The 23,431-nt window shown below is 43.5% G+C and overlaps 1 protein-coding gene across 1 annotated transcript; it reads right to left on the minus strand.

The window, feature by feature from the left end:
* Positions 1 to 7,086: 7,086 nt before the first annotated feature.
* Positions 7,087 to 23,182, minus strand: SAYSD1 (SAYSVFN motif domain containing 1). The gene is made up of 2 exons (XM_025925196.2): positions 22,868 to 23,182; positions 7,087 to 17,590 (listed from the first exon to the last, which is right to left on the minus strand). Exons 1-2 carry the CDS (start codon positions 23,072 to 23,074, stop codon positions 17,246 to 17,248), a joined length of 552 nt encoding a protein of 183 aa, XP_025780981.1. The 5' UTR covers positions 23,075 to 23,182; the 3' UTR covers positions 7,087 to 17,245.
* Positions 23,183 to 23,431: the final 249 nt, after the last annotated feature.

The raw sequence follows: 23,431 nt of genomic DNA on the forward strand, positions 1-23,431 counted from the left end.
ATTCCTGCTTTCCCTTCCCAAACCCATCAGGCAGGCAATGGGCAGTGCCTCCTGGGACCCGTGGCTACATTTCCTCCGTGGAGAAACAGCCTACTAATTTGATCACTATGGCAGGAGAGAAAAAATGTTGCTAAAATGAGGAAGATTTCTTCCCGTTAAGCCACTAGGTCCCTGGGGTTCCCCAAGACAGAGCAGCAAATCAGCCCCAGACTTGCACTCAAGGTCAGTGGCTTATTAGTGGGATTGGGCTTGCAAGAGGAGGTGGTTCTGAAAGAGGCTCACATAACCTCAGCCAAGCAGAGCTTAGGGAACATGAGCCAAGTCTGCTGGCCTCCAGTTAGGTCACCATTGCCACCCCCCACTGCCTCCTCATTAAGGGGCACTGTTCACATTGCTTGTTCATCTCGCTCCCTCATCTCGCCACCTCGCCTTTGGGGGCCTTTGGTTGGGCCACTGGCAGCTGTTTCTAGAAGTGTTGACAATGAACACTGAGAAGGTGCCTGATGGTTTCCTTCACTGGTGCCCACTTCTCCCGTGGGTGTTTGACCTGCTTTGGTGGCTGCTCCCACTATGTCCAGGGAACCAGGGCAAGTCCACTGCTGAGGAGCCCAGCTCTTGGCATGAACTCTGAATTCTATTCTAGAGTTGCTCCAGAATCCTCTAGGGTTCAACTAGGGAACTTTAGGAATATTTGCACTGGGGGCTACAGTGTACCTGCAACTGTCGGGAACCCAGAAGGCCGAGAGCTTTACTTCCACCTCTCCATGGAAATGCTTTTTATTTGTGACCAGATTATGGGAGTTTGGGGGTGCCCTCTAACTTTAAGAGATGTGACCAAAAAGAGACTTCTGGGGAAACTACCTGTCGCCACTGTTACCATGGAGGCAGTCTTCCCCTATCCTTGGTTTCTTCCCCCTTGAAATTCTCCCGCTTGGAAGCCTGTATATATACTTAATGCATTTTTCTTTATTGCTGTGAATAGTCTGCATGTGCAAGTGTGCAATTCTGACTCCTCCCACCTGATGGAAAAAAGAACTAAATCATTGTGATTGTGGTATTTTTGGAGGGAGTGGGGTAGTTGATTTGACTCACCCACATTTTGAGCTAATCAATGTTTTCCCTGCCTCTAGTTTGATCCCATAAATAATGACAGGCAGCAGACAGGCTAGAGAGGATAAACCTATCAGTCCTGCCCCAGCCACGGTGAGAGGGCAGACCTGTAGCAGCACCACGGAGACCCAGACAAAAGGGAAACAGCCATCCAAGGGAGTTTGTGGATGCAAAGGAAGTTTCCAGAGCAGGAGAAAACTCTTAGGAGTCCCGACCTCCTGGGAAGGCAGAGAGAGAAGCTTCGGATGAATTCCTTTATGAGTCCATCTCTCCCTCCTTCCCCTTTTTAAGTGGTGGGGGACCCTCCCCAAAGCCTTGCACCAGACATATTTTCCTGTGCCTCTCAGAGAGCCATGTGATGTATGGGGAAAATAATAATGGGACATAAAACACATCAAGCAGAAAATTTCTTATACTTCAGCTTCAGTGAAGTGTTGTGTCTATGTTAATGGGGAAGTTGAACCTCAGGCTAAAGATGAATTGTGCAGACTGGCTCCTGGAGAAAATGTAGAGAAGTGGGGGACGGGAGCACCCCTGCTTCCCCAGAATAAGGGAAGATTTTCCAACAGGCACCACTCCTTGGCTTTGTTTTTGGAGTGGGTAGAGGGGAGATGAGCACTGGTGAATTGATGTGGGGTATGGCTCTGGCACAAGTGTTTCAGTTCTGGGTAAACTGGAAGATTTTGAGAATCATTAATACACTGCACAACAACAAAAAAAGAGCCAGATTGATAAAACCTGAGAGAAACAAATTGTTAAGGGGAGAAATTGTAGGGAGAAAGTATTTAGTTAGGCACCAGGGAAGCTCAGATAATTTGGTTTAAACTGTAAGTAGAGTTCTTTTCCCAACTGGTACTGGTGTTTCCTGATTTCAAAAGGCTCCTCAAACCCCATGCTCCAAGCCTTGTAACACTGAGGAACTGTTTCCTTTGTAGATACATATTAGATACTGAAGAACTATCTTCTTTGCTCCAAGACCCACACTATTAATATTCATTTGATTGGCAGTGAACTCCCTCTAAACAATTTTTGAGCTCTCCTAAGCCAAATATATCTCTAATAGAGCTGGGAACTATCACATGCAATGTACTCCCAAATTCCACCAGCTGTTTACATGCATGTTGCCATAAGTGTGGAGCTTTTGCTCTGCACACTCTTATCTGCCTCTGTCCTGGGGGTACTATAGCTGACTGGCGGGGGTTGGGGGGGGGTGTGGGGGTGATGTATCAGCTGTGCAGCCAGCAAGGTCTGAGGACTTTGGTAAATAGAGACTGGGTTCAGCACTCTGGTCAGCTCCACTTCTTAGTGGCTGACATCATGACAACTCCTCTTGACTACATCAACCTTTAGAACAGCTAAATCCAGAACTGAAACAAACTGCTGACATCGCAAAGTTGCCTTCAAGATGACTTTCCAGATTGCCCGTGTGATTTTCAATTGCCTCAATACAATTCCCGCTGAAGCCCACACCAGTGGAGCTCTTGAAGACTCAGAGCAGGGAAAGACCCTGGGCATCTCCCCTATCCTGACCTAGAGGAGGGAGGTTTGCAAACATGACTTGCTAGGCAGTCCTGGGCTGGGTCTCCGAGTGTAATGAGACCTCTGGGAAGGATAGGTAAGAAATAGAAAAGAGCCATTCAAGATACTCTTAGTAAAAGCTGGCAATGTTTATCTGGAGTTTCTGTTAAAAAAGAAATACAACAGTGAAGGTGGACAAATCAGCCAGTGAAGATGCCATCTCCTCAGTGACTTAGCCTGAGAGGAGCGGAAGGCTGTGGTTTACTATCTCTACTGTAGTACCTCACTCATCCTTGTCTTAAAATTAAGATATTGAAATGCATCAGAGCACACATATACATAGAAACAGCAAGCGAGCCACTTTGAATAGCGAATCCAGTGCCCTTTTAATGGGTTGGCTTAATGGTTTCCTGATGCATCTGTGCTTATTTGACAAGTTGTTCTGTTGGCCGCACAGAGTGAACTAAAAGAAGTGGAAAAAGGTCCTAAGCCTCCCCCTTTGGCTCTCTCATCTCCCTGAAGTTGGAGAAGACTAGCAAACTGGGCAGCTTTAGCCTAGCAAAAATGGCACAGCCACCACCAAGGGCAAATAGAGTCAGTTCACATTTACCCCCGAAAGGCTCAATCTCATCAGTGTGGGCCATGTTTCAGCAGCTTCTGTCTCCATCCATAAGGAAAGAACACTGTGTGTGTGTGTGTGTGTGTGTGTGTGTGTGTGTGTGTATCCTGTGCATAGCAGCATAAAGTTAGGAGATGATGAATCCAGAATCATCCCACCCACTGTGAAGGTCATGGGACTGCACAGCCCAGGGCGAAGATAGGCGGGGGCCTGAGCCGTAGATGCTTCCTCTCCATGCGCAGACAGGGTTCCCATTATTGCTAATGCCTGCGACGTGCTCAGGGAAGGTAAAATATATTCCAAAGGTTTATTTTCCCTCTACTGAATTGATTCTACAGTGCTGACCCTGCTTTTGGCTCCTACGAGGAGCCAAACTATGAAAACCCTCAAATGAAATATGCCTGCTTCCTCTGCTAAGACAGCTATGTGAATGACATACTAAGTACTCAACAGAAACCAAATGAGTATCAACTCAGGCTTTTTTCCTTTTTGTTGCTGGAGTTTTGGGGGGGAAAGAAAATGTGGGAAACTTCCCCAGACAATATTGTCATGCCCCTACAGTGTTGGCTGCTGGCTCAAACCAGTTCTCTGGCCGCGCCTGGAGGGCCATATCAGGAAGTGTTGTTAAGCAGTGTAATTCAAACACTTAATGCCACAGTGTGTCTACAGTATCTATAATTACTTCTGCTCTGTCAATGGATACAGATTGGCAGGAAGCAGATAAGCATAACTGTTTTCCCATTAATGACCCAAATCTCTTGGACTTCACCTACATCTGAATCTATCAGAGGGGAGAGTTTTCTCTTCTCCCCTTTGGCCATTTAAAGCCTGTTTCTCAGGACCTTATCCAGTGGTGCATTTTTTTTCTCTGATGCACCCAAGCTCCTCCCCATCTCCACACTATCTCCCCCACCCCTGCCACCCCACACTACCTCCTCCCCGACCCCTGCCACCCCACACTATCTCCTCCCCCACCCCTGCTAGCCCTATAATGAACTTCCCCACACTCCTCCCCCAACTAGCTATGCTAGGAATGCTGTTCTCTCAGCTGTGACCAATTTGGGGGTGCAGCTGAGAGTGAGGCACTGCCAGGGCTGAAATGATGCACCGCATTCCATACTCTGGCACAGCGAGGAGCATTGCAGCCAGAGGCTTGGATCCTAGCTTACACTGGGGCTCTGCAACCTTTCTGATGAGGCCTGTCAAAACTATCAGTAATTAGTCAACCCAGACAATCGAGCATGACTAATTGCCACTGTGTCAAAGCAATCTGGGAGAAGGAAAACATATATAAATGAGAATGAATGTGGTGAACAAAAACTCCCAGCAAAGTTTGGAACATATAACAAGTTAGGGTCTTGGCTTCCTTGCAAGGGAGCAAGATCTGCCCCAGACCCATAGGGCTGGACCTTGCCAAATGGTCCACACTTCACATCCAAATCTGCAATTTGAAGCTCCTCCCAGTAAAAGTGATCACATCCTCAAAGCAGATAAACTTCCACATCCCCTTGGTTTTGGAGGGGATTCGATGTGGAGCTTTAAATGCGAGAAGAGAGAGGGGAGCCAGGCTCTCAGGAGGGACAAAGCTGGGTTTCTGTCTTCAGTGCTCTTGGGGGATGTTTGCTCCTCATGAATGTTTAAACAAGATAATTTTCATGCAACTCCCTAATGTATAAATTCATATAAAATACACCCTGCATCTATAGGTAGCAAACGTGTATGGTGTTATAATTCCTTACACAGATGTGAAACGGATTCAGGCTCTTCCCTAATTTGCCTTGTAAACGTCAAATAAAGGCCTGTCATTACTGTGTCTCTCTTGCTCTTCCTTCGGGAGAGGAGGTTTTCTGCAGCGTCCAGCCCAGGTGACTCATGGCGCAGTGGGAAAACACAAAAGATGCCGTTTCCAGCCTAAGAAAAAAACCCTTGCTCATTACTCATGTCGTGATTTTCATCTTCAAAGCACTTACCTAGTACTAATTTACCCATCGCAGCCCTTATACAGGGACTGCGCTGCCATTTAATTAGAGAAGTTGGGTGGTCGAGTGGCTTAAACAATGACTGATGGCCAAATGGACGCGTATTCTAATTCCGCTCATTCATTTGATCTCCCCTGTCTAAATGAACTCAGTCCATTAAATCCATTTTTTTTTAATGTCATAAAAGCACAAGCCTTGTTTGCAGAGTAGCCACAGAATTTGAATGGAGCTGCTGTTTAGAAATTCATCTTCAGATAAATGAACTTCTCTCCAGTTTAAGTAATCGCTCACTCTCCGAGCTTGCAGCCGACTCTTTTTAGAAGAGCAGAGGAATTGCAGATTCTCCCCAGTTCCGCCACCATTTCAGCTACCCATTTGAAGATCAATGTGCTCATCTGAAGGTTTCCTAAAACACACCTGTTTTTTAGACACGCTTTGGGGATTGTCTCTTTCAACCCGAATAATAATTCTTACTCTGAGAGCAAATGATATGTCGTTTCTCCTGGTATCTGCAGACAGACTATCTGCATTTTGGCTTGTCTGCATCAGTCTTGCTTTTGACTTCATTCACTCTCCTGTGATGTTCTCAGCGTTCTATGTCTTTACCCCACCACTCAGCAGCACAAGAAAGATGGATCTCAGAGCTTTCTCTCCCTTCCCCATCGCAACGAAGACACCTGCCCAAACCAATAATGACCACCACATCTGTAGGGAAGCCAGACAGATACAACCTCAGGAAAAGAGGGTGCACTTGGGCCTAACAGGTCTTAACCTCAGCCTGAACAAGGGATAAGGGCAGTTTCCCTGCTCTCCTGGAGGAAATAAATGAGAATTTTTGGCCTTCAGACTCACTCGTGGTCACATGCAATATAGAGCCACATTCCAGGGACTGATGCCCCACAGATGGGGATAACTGAGTTCCAAATAGCATTTGTGAAGAATGTCACTCATATGCCTTGTATAGAAGCATTCCCAAGTGTTTGGCTCCCACCGCCAAATCTCCTCTCACTATCCCCTCAAAAACATATGCCTTAGGCATGTGCAATGCAGTGTCTTTCAATCCCTCCCTCCCTTCTCTCCCTCCACCACCCTCTTTCTCACACACATGCATGTACACACACAATAAAGACAATACTGAAAACAGTGGGGTCTCCCTTACTGGAACGAGTGGGGAGAAAACCCCAGCAGTGCAACCTGGAATAGAAAACAATGTAGGCAAAATATTGAAGAGCATGGAAAAACAGAACCAATACTGGGACAAGGAAGAAGTAGAAATTGAGTGTCCCCAAAGGTGGGAAGAGTAGGTGGGAAAGATGATGAGGCCCTAACATAAAAAAGCAAATAAAGAAAAAAAAAAAACAACACAGACCGTTTAAATGTGGGAAAGAGCTGTAGTAAAAGACACAACTAAATTGTGGAGGTGGAAAAAAGAATGGGAATTACCAGGGGCACCTGGGTGGCTCAGTCAGTTAAGCATCTGACTCTTGATTTTGGCTCAGGTCATGATCTCATGGTTCATGAGGTCGAGCCCCATGTCAGACTCTGTGCTGACCGTGTGGAGCCTGCTTGGAAATCTCTCTCTCCATCTCTGCCCCTCTCCTGCTTGTGCTCTCTCCCTCTCTCTCAAAATAAATAAGTAACAATAAAAAAAATAATGGGAATTGCCAGTGGGAAGCTATAGGGAGCCAAGTTAGGAGCCCCATCTCCAGCCAGTATTTTTAACTCCTTCTTCCATAAATCTGAGCTCTTTCCCTGAAGAGTTTTCTGATCTTAAACCTTGGTAGATTCTTTTCTTTGGTCCTAAGGCTCATTTTAACTAACATAATCATTTTAGAAAGAGAAAAAGATCACAGCCTAGAGTAAGTCCAACAGATTTTTTATTATTTCTCCCACTGATACAGGCACCAGTGGTAGAATGAATTACTGTGGCTCCTTCTCATGTAGGACCAACGGACCTCAGGGTTGATCTGTGTTGCAACCTCCAAGAATAAAATCAATAGCTGAGAATTACAAACCCTGAGCAGTCCCGTGCCAGGAGATGGACTGCTCTGGGGTGGAAGCAGGCAGGTAATACCAAGAGGAGATTTGCAAGCAACTTTTTTTTTTTTTTAACTTTCCATATCTCTACAGTGAAAGAGCAAGGACTTGAAATAATAAATACAGTTTATATAAGACTTTTCAGTTCCATATGACCTAAGGAATTATTCTAATTCTACTTCTAAGGAATTAGAAACACAGCTCAGGACTTGGGCACCTTAACTACACACATTTAACAACCACAACAAAAAGGTCACAGTTACTTTACCTTTTAGGTCCTATCTTCAACAATCTAGAACCATTTACGTACATTTCTGGCTTATAGAGACAGGTATTTTATGACCAAATATTGTCGAAAACTTCATAACTCTTGAAAGCTTCATAACTTTAAAAATGCTTAGGAAATCAGGGCTCCTGGGCGCTCAGTTGGTTAGGCGTCCAACTTAAGCTCAGGTCACGATCTCACAGTTTGTGAGTTTGAGCCCGGCATCGGGCTCTGTGCTGACAGCTCAGAGCCTGGAGCCTGCTTCAGATTCTGCATCTCCCTCTCTCTCTGCCCCTCCCCTGCTTGCACTCTGTCTCTGTCTCTCTCTCTCATAAATAAATAGATACATAAATATTTTAAAAAATGCTTAGGAAATTAAATTTATGGTTTTACTGAACCCCACTGATATCTACCGATTAGATGTCACTATACAATGAAACCGCCCTCAAGCTCTTTCATCTTTCAAGTTCTGGTATGGGAAATGGAGATCGGGAGAACCAAAATGTGGGAGATACACACAAAAGTAAAGACATCTCACTCTGATTAAGCTAAGCCAATGTCCTTCCAACAGCATCCTTTAGAAAGGTACAGTAAAAAAAAATCAGATGAAAAGACATCTCATATAAAAGAATCAGGTTACATTACAAATTATACTGTGTTGGACTATTCTTAGCCATCAGGAAAAACATCCATAACACCATACTTTACATAAGGTATTTACAAAAGCACCTTCTTTCAGGAAGCGGTAAAGTTCATGAAGCCTGCCAACCAAAGCATGATGAAGTCATATCATGGCCACAAGTCCAGAAAAGATGCCACCTTCATGCAGTCTTGGCGTCAGCTGCAACCACGTTTTCTCATGTTGTCCTAGCCCTGAACTCTGCCTGCTTCTCAGATACAGCCCTTCTTCTAGCAGGAGGCGACCTCTGCTTCTTGTTTCCCTCACTGGGTTAAGTCTTGGTGTCACTCCTCACATAAGAAATGCCAACCGCTCTTGAGACATTCTGCATCTGTGGTGCACAGCCCCTGAGGGTATGGCGTCACCTGAAACCCAGCAATGCCCCCAAATGTGCACAGCAGCCCACATGAAGAGACTTTCTTCAGCTGTACTCAAAATGGTGCACTGATATAGATTTCCAAAGGCTGCAGCAAGATCACGGACACCCTGTGTAGACTTTTTGGAATCCAACCCGTCTCTCCTCTCTGGAGCTGGATCCTCCAAAGGTATCAAGTCCTAATGTGAATTTCCCATTTGATCATCTCTCCTTAGTAAATGTCCTCCCGATTCCCTTACGCACCCTGCATTTACCAGCCTTTCATCAGGCATGAGGCTTCCTCTGCTTCTGGGAAACGTATGAATGTGTAGGAAATTCTCCTCTTTCCATAAATAGTTTGAAAATCACATATAGGTGCAGAACCTGGTATAACCCATTAGAAGAGCCAGAATAGCCAAAGACATTTTTTTCACTGATGAGACTTTAGAACAAAGCAATGTTTTCAAATCATCCTGTGCCATTTCGCCATATGGTATGTTTAGCACTGCTGAAGTCAGTCTAAGTCTCAGGGGCCAAATCATTAGAAGGAATATGATTAAAACAAACTCTGCATAACAAATCTATTTTGGTTCACTGCAAAGGAACTGCTAAATGTATAAAAATACTCTGCCTATAAATGCATATGCTTTTCTCTAGAACTTATCCAAATATGATCAATATTATTAGTAAAGCAACGAAATATAGTATTTCCCATAGGAGAGAGGTAAAAAAAAAAAAAAAAAAAAGGACATGGAGATATGGAGGAGTGGTGCTATCTTGTACTTGGGGGTTGGGGAGGGGGTGAGAGAGGGACAGGGAAGGTCTTTCGGATGATGTGACAGCAGAAAGATCTGACCCGAGCAAGGGAAAAATGTCCCAGGATCATCTAGGGGAAGTGAGTTCTAAGCAAAGGAACAGCTAGTGCAAAGACCCTGAAGCAGAAGCTTATTGTGTGTGTTCGAGGAGGGGTCAGCAAACTACGGCTCACTGCCTGGTTTTATAAACAAAGTTTTATTGGCATTCTCATCTGTTCACATATTGTCACATATGGCTGCTTTGGCTCTATAATAGCCAAGCTGAGTCGTTGTGGCAGAGACAGTATGATCAACAAAAGTTTTTCTGTCTGGCCCCGTACAGAGAAAGGCCAAACCATTTTTGCTAAACCCTTGTGTATGATGAACATGAAGGAAGTGAATATAACTGGGAAAGGCAAGAAGGAGCCAGATCACTTAGGGCCTTTTAGGATAAAACCAATAAATAGCCAACCAATCACCAAATGAAAGACACGTGCCGAAGGGTTAGGAGTGCAGACATCATTTATAAGACTTCTTTCTCACCAGTTCACTCCAGTGTGCCTGCCTGAACTCTGCTTTGTTGCTGGTCCTCAGGTTCTCAGCCTTTTTTCCCACGTGACAGTGATGTGCACATCTGATAGGCTGCCGTGAACAAGGCCCCAATAGGCCCAGGCAAGTGAGCAGATGTATAACCTAAGGTAACCTTGCAGGTGCATTAAAAAAATTGCAAAATGAACATTCACAAATAATAATATGCTATAAATTGAGACAAACCTAATATTTTAAATGTGTCATAAGACCCAAGAAGCAATGGTACAGACTATGTTTTCGAGCATTTTTTTTTCATTCAAGCAAAATTCCAGACATAAAATGTATTCAAAGATCTTGCTACACAAAGTATGGTCTGAACACTTGTAGCATCAGCACCACCTTGGAGCTTACTTGAAATGCAGAATCCTAGGCCCTGGACCAGACCTACAGAACCAGAATCCTCATTTTAAAAAGATCCCCAGGAGATGTGAACGGTCACTGTAGTTTGAGACCACTATCTTGACTGGCCTCTAATTACTCTTTTCTAAGAGTTTGAAATACAGTTTTCAATTTCAAAGAGGTTAGCCTATTTATACTATTCCTACTAGTGAACACTGGCTACAACTTAATGTTTAGTAATAGGGGATTGGCTAAATAAAGGATACATTTATCTATGCAGTGATATTAGCAGCTGTCAAAATCAATATTGTAGAAGAAAGACAAGATAATTTATTCATAGCTTATCATTAAGTGAAAAAAATCAATTATAGGTAGGACTAAGACAAAAACAAATGTACAAATTATGATTAGAGAACGGAATGTAGCTCTTGTTAATTTAAACAATATAGTAATGGTATAATTAATAAAATGACGAAAGGAAAATGGACAGGAGGTGTAAAGCAGCATAGGTATGTTGAGTTCCTCATCCTTCATAGTCACAGGTGACTGTAATTTAAGGCTAAAAAATCAAGTAACAGTTTACAATTATGTTGAAAAATGGAAAGTCAATTAACCAGTCAGTAGAATTGACAACTGATGAGCGGAGAGAAGTAGGGAAAAGGGGGAAATACTAACTTCTTATATTTATTTTTCAAATGATATTAATAAATACTGCCTAAAATGCGAAAGGATTAAGCCACTAAAGTAAAAAAAAAACCAACAACTTTGGAACAGAAATATAAGTTTTCCAAATTATCGAAAGAAACACACACACAAAGGGAAAAAAATTAAAACAAAACCAGAGACCGTGTGGTAAAATTACCAATATAAACACAAAGCATAACATAAAATGTGATGAGATAGATAAGGTTTCAATAAATATAAGTGGGTGAAACTCACCTAATAAAAGAAAAATATTTTCACAATGTATTCTAGAGTAAAATCCAACTACTGTCTATACACAAGCAACACACCTGATAAAAATGACTCAGGCTGAAAACCACAGTATGGACAGAGGCAGACTTGGTAAATTCAAACAAAAAGAAAGCAGGGCACTTGGGATGAGCACTGGCTGTTGCATGGAAGCGATGAACCACGGGAATCTGGCCCCAAATTAAGAGCACACAGTACACACTGTATGATAGCCAATTGGACAATAAATTTTATTTTAAAAATAAACAAATAAAAGACTACGATGGGGAAAGAAAAAAAAAAAGCAAGCAGGGGTCCCAATCTTACTATCAGATAAGGATGAATTCAGGGCAAAAGTAATAAAGAAAGCAGAGATGATTTTTTATAATGATAAAAGGAATAATTTTTAATGAAGACCGAAAAATTATGCTTTTATATATTCCAATACCTGAAAATACTTAAAAAATACTATAATCTCATGAAAATTATGGATTAAAAGTATTAACAGAGATATTTTAAAAAGTTAATTTTAACTATTAATATTTTAACTAAATATTAAAAGAACAGTTCAGGGGCACCTGGGTGGCTTGGTCAGTTAAGCATCTGACTCTTGATTTTGGCTCAGGTCATGATCTTGTGGTTTGTGGGTTCGAGGCCTGTGTCTGGCTCTGCCCTGACAGCGAGGAACCTATTTGGGATTCTCTCTCTCTCTCCCCCTCCCTCTGCCCCTCCCCTGCTTGCTCTCTCTCTCAAAAATAAATAAACACTTAAAAAATTAAAAAAAATAAAAGAACAGTACATTAAAATCAAGGGTCACTCATTCCAGGAATAAAAGGATGGTTTAATATGTGTAAATATATAACTGATTACATTAATTGGTCAAAGAGAAAAGTCATATAATCTCCACTACACTGAAAGAGATTTTGTGAAATGTGAAATCCATTCTTAATTTAAGAAGGAAAAAAAAACCTTTTAATAACATAAATACAGATGAATAATTATCTCTCCATTTATCCCAGAGACAGCATCATGCTTAATGGGAAAATACTAAAGCATGCTCATTAAGGTCAAGAACAAGACAAAGACATCACTGACTATCATTCTGATTTAACATTTTTCTGGATGTTCTAGCCAATGTTATTAGACAAAGAGGAAAAAACAAGAGGTAAAAAAAACTGGAAAAAGAGGAGTTAAATTTTATGTTTATGGAAAAGAAAATCATTATCTACATGGAAAATCCAGGAAAACGAGTAAAACACCATTATAATTAGTAAGAAAACTCAATAAAGGACAAGAGCTATAACAAAATTAATACACCAAAATCAATAGCTTATATATATGTTAACAACCAGTTGGAAAAAATAATATACGTTCTCAGAATGCATCACTTTTTCCCAAGCAAGCAATTCTCCCTCCAGATTATCACCTTTTTGCCAGGTGGTTTCCTGTGACTAAAAAGCCCTTTTGCCCCTGTTTTTGGGGGAGTACCGGATGCTCTTTCAAACTCAATACAATATCACCTTCAGGAGGCCCTTCTTGACCCTAGGGTTCTGAAACCTCTTTTTCTCTGCTCTGGCCCTCATTTAGACCGCACACTCTCATAGCACTTACCACACTATCCTGTGGTAACTGTCTGATTATTGGCTGCCCCTTCCATTTGATTGTGAGCTCCTTAAGAAAAGGGACCTTGCCTTCATTATCAATGTGATAACTGATCATCAGAGCCTGGCACCTGGCCTAGAAAAGATTAGTTGCTCCACCAACGTCCACAGTTGATACTATGTTAGGCTTTTGATTCTCTTCATAAGAAATGACCCAAACCTGAAGACAGACTGATAGATAAATGGATAAAGATGGGCAGATGGGCAATACTGCCTGCTAAGTCTAGAGGGGGGGTTGTTGTTTTATTTTAAAATATCGGTATAAATCACTCCTGGTAGCTTTCCGTGCCTTTTCCAGGACCTTTGATGAGCCCTTTCCTTTGTGAATCTTGAAGTGAAAAGAACATCAGAAAAAGCAGCACAAATGGTTCAGATAAACATCCCGGTGGGTTTTCCACATTACATAAGTTCCCAAGTGTGGGGAGAAGGCACCAGGATGTATAGCAGCAGCTCTATGCTACCCCCTGGTGGCAAGATGCTCATTGGCATCCCAGCCCCACCAGGTATCCTGGCTCTTACGGTGGATGGACTGTCTGCTCAAGCTCACTTATGGGTTCCCCAGCAGCGCCAAGCCTAAATACAAATATTGGTTAACAGTGTGAGTGGCAGGAAACAAAACACAAAATTTCACTTTCTTCTGCCCAGATGACGATCATTGGTTTTGTCGATTGTGTAACTTCCTTTATTTTTTATTCTTTTGATTTTAGCACAGAGCTTATGAGCAGAGATCGGTCAAAAGGCAAATGTCAAAGACCTCCTAGACTCAAAGTACAATCCTAATAGCACAAAATACATATGCCCAGATCATCACTGTTACAACTCTAGAGCTTTTGAGAAAAGTCATTGTACCCACCAACTGTGACATTCACCTCTGTCCTGAACTGGAACCCTCAGAATGTGTCAGGGTTAGCTTGAAAGTGATTGTCCCAGAGGTACGATGCGGATGATTTAGTCTGGAGAACAGAGAAACCTGAGCGAGAACAGAGTAACAGTTCACCAGTCTGGAGGATGTTCCATGTTCCCTGAGATTAGATAAAAAATAACCTGCGGTGGCATTGGGGGTCAAGTCTTTCGGTTAAGAATTTCCTAAGAAGTGCCTAAATCTTGTACCCGGATTCTTCTTCTTTAGGGGTCACCAGGAAAAAAAAATATTTGGTCAGGAATAAATGCGGCCCTTGCCCAAGGCAAGGGGGATGCATCTGATAGCATTTTGGGGTCCATTCCAGCCCTACAAGTAGAGGTTCATTTAACAGTCTCTGTGAGTAGACAAGACGGGACAATATGAATAGAAGCAAAAGCCAATTTACTTGCAAGATTTGGACAGAAATGACCTCACCTATGCACAGTGCACACAGCAATCATAGGGACTGAATGCATCTCTGGGATTTCAAGTTCCCTGGTGACAGAAGCAGCCTTTAATGGAAGCTGCTTGCTGAGCTAATGGTCAGGCCCTGAGTGGAAATTCTGAGATCAATAGGCCTTTCTAAATTCAGGAAATCAAGACTGCACCTAAAGCTTAATGGTCTGATAAGAACAGCAAATACATACTGTCCTTTCCTCTCTCCCCTGCCACGCATTTAATTGGTTCACACCCCACTTTTCCTAGAAGTTAATGCTGTCATTACATGCAACCTTTGGCGAGAGGTGAGCAAGGAGAGGTGACAGATCGTGCACAGAAAATCCCATGAAAGATGGGCTTAAGGCAATCAAGCTCCACCTCATTATAAACAGCTACATTTTTAAAGAATGCTAGTGGGATCCACTCCTAAGCTCAGTCTCTTCTATGCCAAGCGGAGTCTCCACTTCGCTGAGATTGCTAATTGGATCATGTGTTCCCAATTTGGAGTTACAGGTGCTTTGTTTTAAGTAAAAGTTTGAATTACACATTTTTAAAACAAATTTTTTAATCTTTATTTTTGAGAGAGAGAGAGAGCAAGTGGGGGAGCAACAGAGAGAGAGAGAGAGAGAGAATCCAAAGCAGGCTGGCTCCAGGCTCTGAGCTGTTAGCACAGAGCCCAACGCAGGGTTCGAACTCATGATCCTCGAGTTCATGACCTGAGCCGAAGTTGGACACTCAGCCTACTGAGCCACCCAGGAGCCCCTGAATTACACATTTGAAAAATGAGAATTCTTTCCTAGAACAATGCTTATTGAGCGGGGCATTGTAGTGAGTCTCTGAATAGGGATATTCCTTGTATTTGGCTTTTATGAAATGTCAAAGCCCAAGTAAAATATCCAGGGAAATGAAGAAAGCCTGAAGAAAATAAATCTGGAAACAAAATCATGTATCTGAAATATGATCAAACCTTGCCTGTTTAATAGGGGTTCACCTGTTTCCCATACTTTCTGGAGGCCCAGCTGAGACAGAAGTCACGGAAGAAAATACTTCTTTGTGGGGCACCTGGGTGGCTCAGTCAGTGTGTCTGACTTCCGCTGAGGTCATGACCTTATGGTTTGGTTTGTGAGTTCAAGCCCTGTGTTGGGCTCTGCACTGACAGCTCAGAGCCTGGAACCTGCTTTGGATTCTGTGTCTCCCTATCTGCCCCTCCCCCATTCATGCTCTGTCTCTCTCTCAAAAAAAATAAAAATAAATTTTTTTTTAATAAAAAAAAAAGAAAGAAAGTACTTCTTCGTTAGCTATAGAGAACTTCTGGTCAAGTGAGGGTTCTGAGGGACAGCCAAAGTGCCAGTCAGCAAAGGGCTAGACAAAGCTGCTCCTCAGATCGGAAGAATTTTCAGCAAGGACTGGAACACACGTGGTTGGCTACAAAGTGTGTTTCATGAGAACATCCCCTCTGTACGCTCCTAAAACTGAAACTTACCTCATTCTATTATTTTTTTAAATTATTTATTTAAAGTAATCTCTATACCCAACGTGGGGCTTGAACTCATAACCCTGAGGTCAAGAGTTGCATGCTCTTCCAACTGAGCCAGCTAGGCACCCCATCTCACTCTATTATTGCTATTGCTTGTTTTATTTTGTCCCCCAATCCCCCTCCCAGCTAGACTGTATGCTCAGCGCAATGGGAATATGTCTGCTTTTTCCCTCAAGTGCCTACCAGGGAGCTGGCATTCAATGAGTAAAAGTTACATTTAAATGGAGCTAAGGTTTGGCTATAGTGAGCAAATCAGGCAAGAAAGAAAAAAAAATTCAGCAATAAGCATCCATTATTTAAGAATATCTCATAAATATTAAAGTTACTGTCAGAATGAGTGAATAACTGAATTCTGAAGTTCAAATCCTACTGAGGAATCAGTAATTTCTTAAAATTTTAAAAGTTTCAGAAAAAAAGTATTGCTTTAAAACTAGACTCCTCTTACTCATCAGTATGATCGATAAAAAAAAAAGTATTTAATGGTTTGCTTTGGTCCAATTTTAATGAACCCAAACACTGACTTTGTACTGGAAGAGGAAGAACGACTGAAATCATGTCTGGTTACCCCTAGTTACATAATTTCTCACCAGAGGCCCACAGGCAAAGAAAGGGACTGCTTACTCCAGAGCCCTCAGAATATAAGAAACAACCCACACAGCCAATAAGTCTAGAGTTCCACTTCCACAGCTCTCATCTGAACACACTCAGGAATTTTTTTCTTGCTGAATTCATCATAAATAACACTTACCAAATCTACCAATCTACCTCCCCTCACCTGTCACTTAGGACTCTGTCTTCTCTTAATCTTCCTTCATTAAGTGGGAGCAGAATAACTGAGGAGAATGGAAGATGGTGATGGGCAATGGGGATCTGTTTCTGAAAAGCAGGTATTTTGAAGCTGTTTTATTTTTCATTACCATTAATGACTGAAAAAAAAAGCAAGATTTAAAGCAGAAAACACAAAACAAAAACCAAAAAACAATGAAAAAACAAACATCATCAACAGCAACAAAAAAAACCAGAAAACAAAAACGTGCAACTTAAATTTTTCAGGGGGAAAAAAAATGCTTTATAGCATATACGAAAAGACTTAAAGAGAACACTTATTTTAACACACCATTCCTTCAAACAGCTGGGTGTTTTAAAGTTATCTCCCCAATCCCTTTCTACTGCTTTACAAGTGCCTCTCTCAAATAATGAGACAAACAGCTCTCTTTTTTGAGTATGTACTTTTTATAAAGGGCATCATATCCACACTGAGTGTCATTTAAGGGGTTTCACCAAAACCAAAGAGAAGTTCAATGATAAAACCGCAGCAGAAGATTGGGGAAAGAATGCAGAAGTTCACAGCCACAGAACTAACCTGCAAGCTGCTCTTATAAGGTCTTGGGCACTTGAAATCAAACCCACGAGCCCATGTCCAGAGGCTATGAGGGAGCCATGTGGGAGGCTAGCTGCAAGAGAGCAGGGCCTATCTCCCCTCGAGGGGTCTAAACTGTAACTCGCGTTCCAACTGCTCTGCTGTCAGGGTGCCCTGGATGGCTTCGCAGCCTGGGTTGAATACCGAGTAGGCGCTCTTCTCTCCCTCTTTCCTCTCTTCGGGGCCTCGTGTCCCGACATACATCCAGTAGAACAAGGAGAGGACAAAATAGGCCAGGCCAAATTCCAGTTCCACAAACAATCCCAGCAAGACCAACCAGAGAAGAACCTTCAAGAAGGTGATGTTGATCAGGAAAGACTGGTCCTGTGCTGAAGGCAGAGGAATGGCTGTGTTCCGTGGTGGCTGTGACGTGCTGCTCCCCAGCTGAGCCACTTCCTAGGTCACACAAACAAACAGAAGTAAGAATAAAGGGTAATGGGGCTCAAAGGATAAAAACCAATCTGGAAAGACAGCTCTCATTGCTCTGGGAAGGCCTCCGGCTCATTGATTTCTATTTTCTTGCTCTGCTCCCTAAAACAATCATCTCCAAAGAGCTCACGTGCCCTGTTCCAACGGAATCAAAACTGATCTGCACTTAGTGAGCTGTGACCTGATAAAATCCTTACAGCATTCAGGTGGATTCCCATTCATGGGAGTCATTTCCTGAGATCAGTCTGCTGCTAACAAGAGCTAATTTGTGCCCCATAGAGAAACTCCCCAGTAAGTGATAATGCAGCAGCCACACCTAGTGCTTCACACACAGAGTCAATGCTTATTGACTGGATTAGATGAGCTACAGTTTTGTGAGTGGCATGAGTCTAAAATGAGGACTACATGAAACCAGAAACAAAAATCCCTTTCACTTCTTAAAAACAAATCACCATTATAGCCACAACCTTTCCATCCCAGGACTGTCCTACACGCCACCAAGCCCAGGCAGTGTCTCCTAACTGGACTCCTTACCTCCTCCCTGCCTGGACTCTCCAAAACATCCTATGTATAGCTGCTAAATGAACTTCCTAAAACACCCCGCCCCCCAACCTTCTGTTCACAAACCTTCAACAAATTTTACTGCCTACAGGTTAAAATGTAAACTTCTTGGGCTGGAATCCATGCAAGGCCTTCCATTTATTCAACAGATAGAAATGCCAGTACACAGGCCCCTGCGTTGGGTGCGAATGGGAGATACAGATAATCAGATAGCTTTAGGGAGGCTTGATCTCTAGTCCAGTATTTTCCAAAATTTTTTGGGTATGATCCATAATAAGAAATACATTTTATACTGTGACCCCATATATATGTGTGTGTGTGTGTATATATATGTATATATGTATGCATGTATGTATATATGAAAAAGTTTCACAAATCAACAAATATCTTCACCACACATGAAATTCTCATCTTCCATTCCACTTTTTTAAAATTTGTTTTTAACAGAGGACTAGATCCTCTAAATTGATCTCACCACCCACTAACGGGTCACGACGTACAGTCTGTAAAACAATGATCTAAAAAATTAACTGTACGATACAATCCACAATCTACTGCTCTACTCCAGTTCAACAGGGCTTACTACCCAAAGACACTGCCCCCCCTTGTATCCTGCTCTGCTTCCTCTCCATTCTCAGCTCTGTGCCTTCCTTCCAGGCCAGCATGACTGGTGAACTGTGTATGCTTGACCTCTGCAGCTATCAAGGAGGGATTCCCCCTCTGCCTCTCAGAGCACTTACTGCCTCTTTGTCTCATTGAGCACCAAACTATATGCTCATTAAGTGTTGTGTTTTTAAGCTTATGTATTTATTTTGAGAGAGTGCAAGTGGGGGAGTGGCAGAGAGAGAGAGAGAAAGGGGGAGAGAGGGGGAGAGAGGGGGAGAGAGAGAGAGAGAGAATGAATCCCAAGCAGGCCCCACACTGCCAGTAGAGCCCAATGCAGGGCTCGAATTCATGAACCGTGAGCTCGTGACCTAAGCCGAAGTCAGACCCTTAACCGACTGAGCCACCCAGCCACCCCAAGTGTTTTTCTTTTAATACAGTTCACATGTGTCCTTAGATTGCTACCAGGAGGCCAATGGACTACCATTTATCTTTTAGTGTCTCCAGAGCCAAACAGAGCACCCCACACGTAGGTTCTCAATACACAGCATAACTTTTAGTTCATTTCTTCAATTATATCCCCATTCCTCCCATGATAATTTAAAACGGGACCACAAATATTATCTGGTCTTGATAAAAAATATAGGTCATCTGATTTACATTGCTTCAGAAATTCTATTTTGTGGCAACCTTCTTTTCTAGTGTTAAGGTTGTAATTATTACCTTTTCTGTTAGACTGGAAAAGTCCTTAACATGCCATCAGCAACACACCCTCTCCTGACCCACACACGTTTGTTAAGTAAATAAATGTCCCTTTCAGATTTGACCAGTGTGCACAATAGAGAAATCACTGAAAGTCTCAGCAGGGAACTAATATAATCTGATTTATATTTAAGACTACTCTGGCTGACAGGTAGAGAATGGGCTACAAGGCTAGAAGCAGGGAATTTGTGAGTAGCTCACGCAGGAGGCTCAGTGAGAGAGAAGGGCCAGGCATAACTAGGGTGGTGACACAGAAGTCAGAGAGAAATGACTGACTGAAGGATGCAGAATACATTTTGAATGTGTACAACTTGAAATTTACTGTAAACTGAATTTATCATTGAAGGAGTATAAAAAGAATAATGCTTATGGCCACGATTTATAGCACACCTTTGAGATGCCCCATCTCCCATAATCAGGAGATAAGCACTGTTAATCTCAATTTACTGATAGGGAAACACTGAGATGTTAAGTAACTCCCCTAGAGTCACACAGCTAGTGATAGAGAGGAGACTGGTGTAGGATCCCAGCACAGCCTCCCTCCAAAGCTCTTTGTACTTAATTAGGGGCCTTTATGAGGAATGGTAAAGGGAAGGGTTAGAGAGCTAGGAGATGGGGGAATGGGTCAAACCAACTGGCAAAGGGAACAAACAAGAGGAGAGATATAGAAATTCCTCTACCTCCTTTGGCATTTGCTTTAGGACCAGTGTGACTTCTGCTATAAAAGCCGTGTATGGAAGCGTTTGTGGTCGTCACAGCACATAGAGGCATAGTTTAGGGCAAATACTTCCATTTCTCAAATACCAAGCTGCTTACCACCTCAGGGCCTTTGCACCTATGGTTCCTTTTGAGAGGAATGCCCCCTTCCCCTCACATCACCTGGATGGTTCCCTCCTCTCCTACAAATCTCAGCAAAAATGTGACCACATGTGCCCTTGTCCTTGTCCTGGGTTTCTCGAAGAGTGGCTTCTTCTTATGAAACGCCATTTCCTCAGGGAGGTCCTCCCTGCCCACCCAATTTAAAGTAGCACTCTGCACCTCTCACCCCCAGTTCACTATCATAGCATCCTGTTCTTCCCCCCCTTTCATAGCATTCATCATTCAGCTCTTTTGTTTATCATCTGCTGCCCCAAATGCAAGTTCTGTGAGAACAGGGCTTCATCTGCCTTTATCCCACTGTTTCCCAGATTCGGGACAGTAGCTGGAACAGACTGGGCACAGGATATAATTTTGCTGAATAAATGAATGAATGAATGATGGCAAGGAAAGAGAAGAAATTAAAAGGTGATTCCTGGGTTTGAGGGAGTGATGCAAAGGCTGTGTTTAGCCAGGTGACTCCAAAGGAGAGCATTTGAGCAGTGGGTCAGCCTGAGCCAAGGCTGGAGGGGCAGAGTCACAGGATGAGAGAGGATACCTTGGGGCTAGAAGGTGCCGGGGACTGCTGCAGGGTATGCCTGGGCAGGGAGACAGGGGGCTTCTGTGGGGTTGAAAAAAGTCACAAGCATTTTGGCCCCAATGTGGAACAAGCTTGTCACAGAAAGAAATGTTTGATCTTGGGGACTGCTTTCTTCAAGCTAAATTCGAGAGTGGAGGAAGGAGGATATGGATGCTTCCTTATCAATGACAACCAAGAAGCAATTACAAAAAGAAGGCTAGAGAAATTTCTGACAAGCCACTGTGTGTCTCCAAAATGATTAAGAGAGATGGATTGTAAATTGGGAGAAAGAAAAAAACAATTTAATGAGAATTTTCACACCAGAGCAAACCCACGAATGATAACTGAGCCAATGAAAATGAGCTTAAGACAGAGTCCCTTATGAAAAACAGAGTAATTAATAAGAACAACTGGAGATCCAGCATTTCCTGTCATCCTTTTGTCGGGACATCAGCTTTTAGGTTTTTAATAATGGAAACTTTCTCCAAGTTCAGCTTCTCTGGGTCCAATTCAATGATCTCATACTCCTTTGGAAATGAGACACACAGGCAAAAACTCATTGTGTGGGCTAGACATTGTTTTTTAACTGTGGAGAGGAAAAAGGGTAAGGGAAGTAGATTCTAAAATCTTAACCAATTGTGCTCAGTGAGTTCTAATCAACAATGAACTTATCCTGAGATAAACCGCGTGCAAGGAAACAGATTGTCTGAACCCTGCTGCACTCTCTTTCTGCAAGTCTGATGGAACCCTGCGTGTTACGGAGAATAGTATCTAATCAAAACTGAGTAACCATAAGTTCTCCTTGGTTTAAAAAAATTGCCTAAAACCAGATGTTGTGCAATAATAAATGAACTAAGAGAAATAATTTTAAGAGGAGTAAGGTACATTTCTGCTCCAATACATTTTCATTTTCGAAAGGAATTTTTTGGCTATTACACTTTTGAGATAGGAAGGCTTTGTCACAGATTGTCTCAAGGCACCTATTTTTCCTCCATGTTGTGTCCTGTATTCCAACATAGATAATCCAATCTCCCACACAGGGCACCTTGCCACTCTACTCCTGAGTGAAAACGAAATGAAAATACAAGATGTGAAATGAAAATACCAAGTTCATCTGAACATTAACAGAATACTAAAGAATCAAAGGGTGGAAAGGCTATCATACTAATCTGAATAATGCTTTCACCTGAACATTCACCAGAGAACTTGAGTAAGTTTCCCTAGTTAATAGAGGTGTGCACAAGCATCTGCGGCCTCTGGCAGTTACACAAACCACACTTTTGCACGTTTGTATTCAAATGCTATTTCTAAAGCACAGGCTTTCTGGGTTACTGGCTGCATGTGTCCCAGGTGCGAAATGAAAGGAAGCCTTCATTACTGCCACTTTTTAGCAGTATCCAATTAGACCTTTACCCTCCATTAGCGGAGGGCTGCAGCTGAAAGCGGTGATGGAGAAGTTCCCGGAGGCTACAGGGCATCACAATAACTCAACGCGCTGTAACTCAAGGGCAGAGGTGTTTTCTTCCAGGACCCTAGACCATCGCTTCCCGACCGGAATCAGGATCTGCGTGGGTCGCGGGCTGGAAAGAAAATGTCAAAGCGAAGGATCAGTGCAGACACGTGTGGCCCGAGATACCAGGCTCCGGCCCTCAACAGTCGGGAGGCGCCGGCAGCCCCGCCCCGCCAGCGAAGGTGGGAACCAGAGGAGGGGACTGGACACCCGCTCCTTCGCGTGGTGGGCGGGGACGGCTCCTCGGTGGGGGCGTGGCCTGAAGGCCGCCACGCGATGGGCGGGCAGTGGGTGTGGCCTCAGCCGGATTTTACTGGGTGGACACGACAGCGTCCCTGAAGCTAGGTCCCGGGGGGCGAGGCCTTCCTCTCACCTGAGCGAGGCTGGGCTGGGCCCGGATATTCGCGGGCCTCGGTTTCCACACCAGGAACCGTTTTAGCCAGCCTGGAGCTGCCTTTGGAGTCGCAGCTGCTTCCGCCTTCTTCCCTGAGGTTTGTGCACTCCGGCTCGAAGTGTTGGGTTCGGCCGCCAGCCCTGCCCGTTTCCTGGCCTCTCGGAACTCGGCTAACCGCTGTTCCATGGCGCGCGCCTCGCTCCCCGCGCGCCCCGGAGCGCGCACCCGCCGGCCGGGCTCCTGCCCTCCGCTTTGCCCGGCGCCTGGCCGCAGTGCGCCTGCGTAGCGGCGACTCTGTGCCGCGCGTGCGTGCTGGGGGCCAGGGACTCCGCGAGTACCAGTGTTTGTGACGTTCGTTGGGCTGAATGTACAGCTAATAATGCCCTCTAAACGCTAGTGGACGGAGTGTCAGCCTCTCAGGGCAAATGGCTAAGCATCCAAAGCAGAGGGGCGCCTAGCTGGCCTAGTCGGAAGAGCATGCGACTCTTGATCTCAGGGTTAGAGTTCAAGACCCACCTTGAGTTAGAGATTACTTAAATAAAA

Source organism: Puma concolor, chromosome B2, assembly GCF_028749965.1.
Source record: "Puma concolor isolate L17-30 chromosome B2, mPumCon1.1.hap2, whole genome shotgun sequence".
In the NCBI taxonomy this organism is placed as follows: domain Eukaryota; kingdom Metazoa; phylum Chordata; class Mammalia; order Carnivora; family Felidae; genus Puma; species Puma concolor.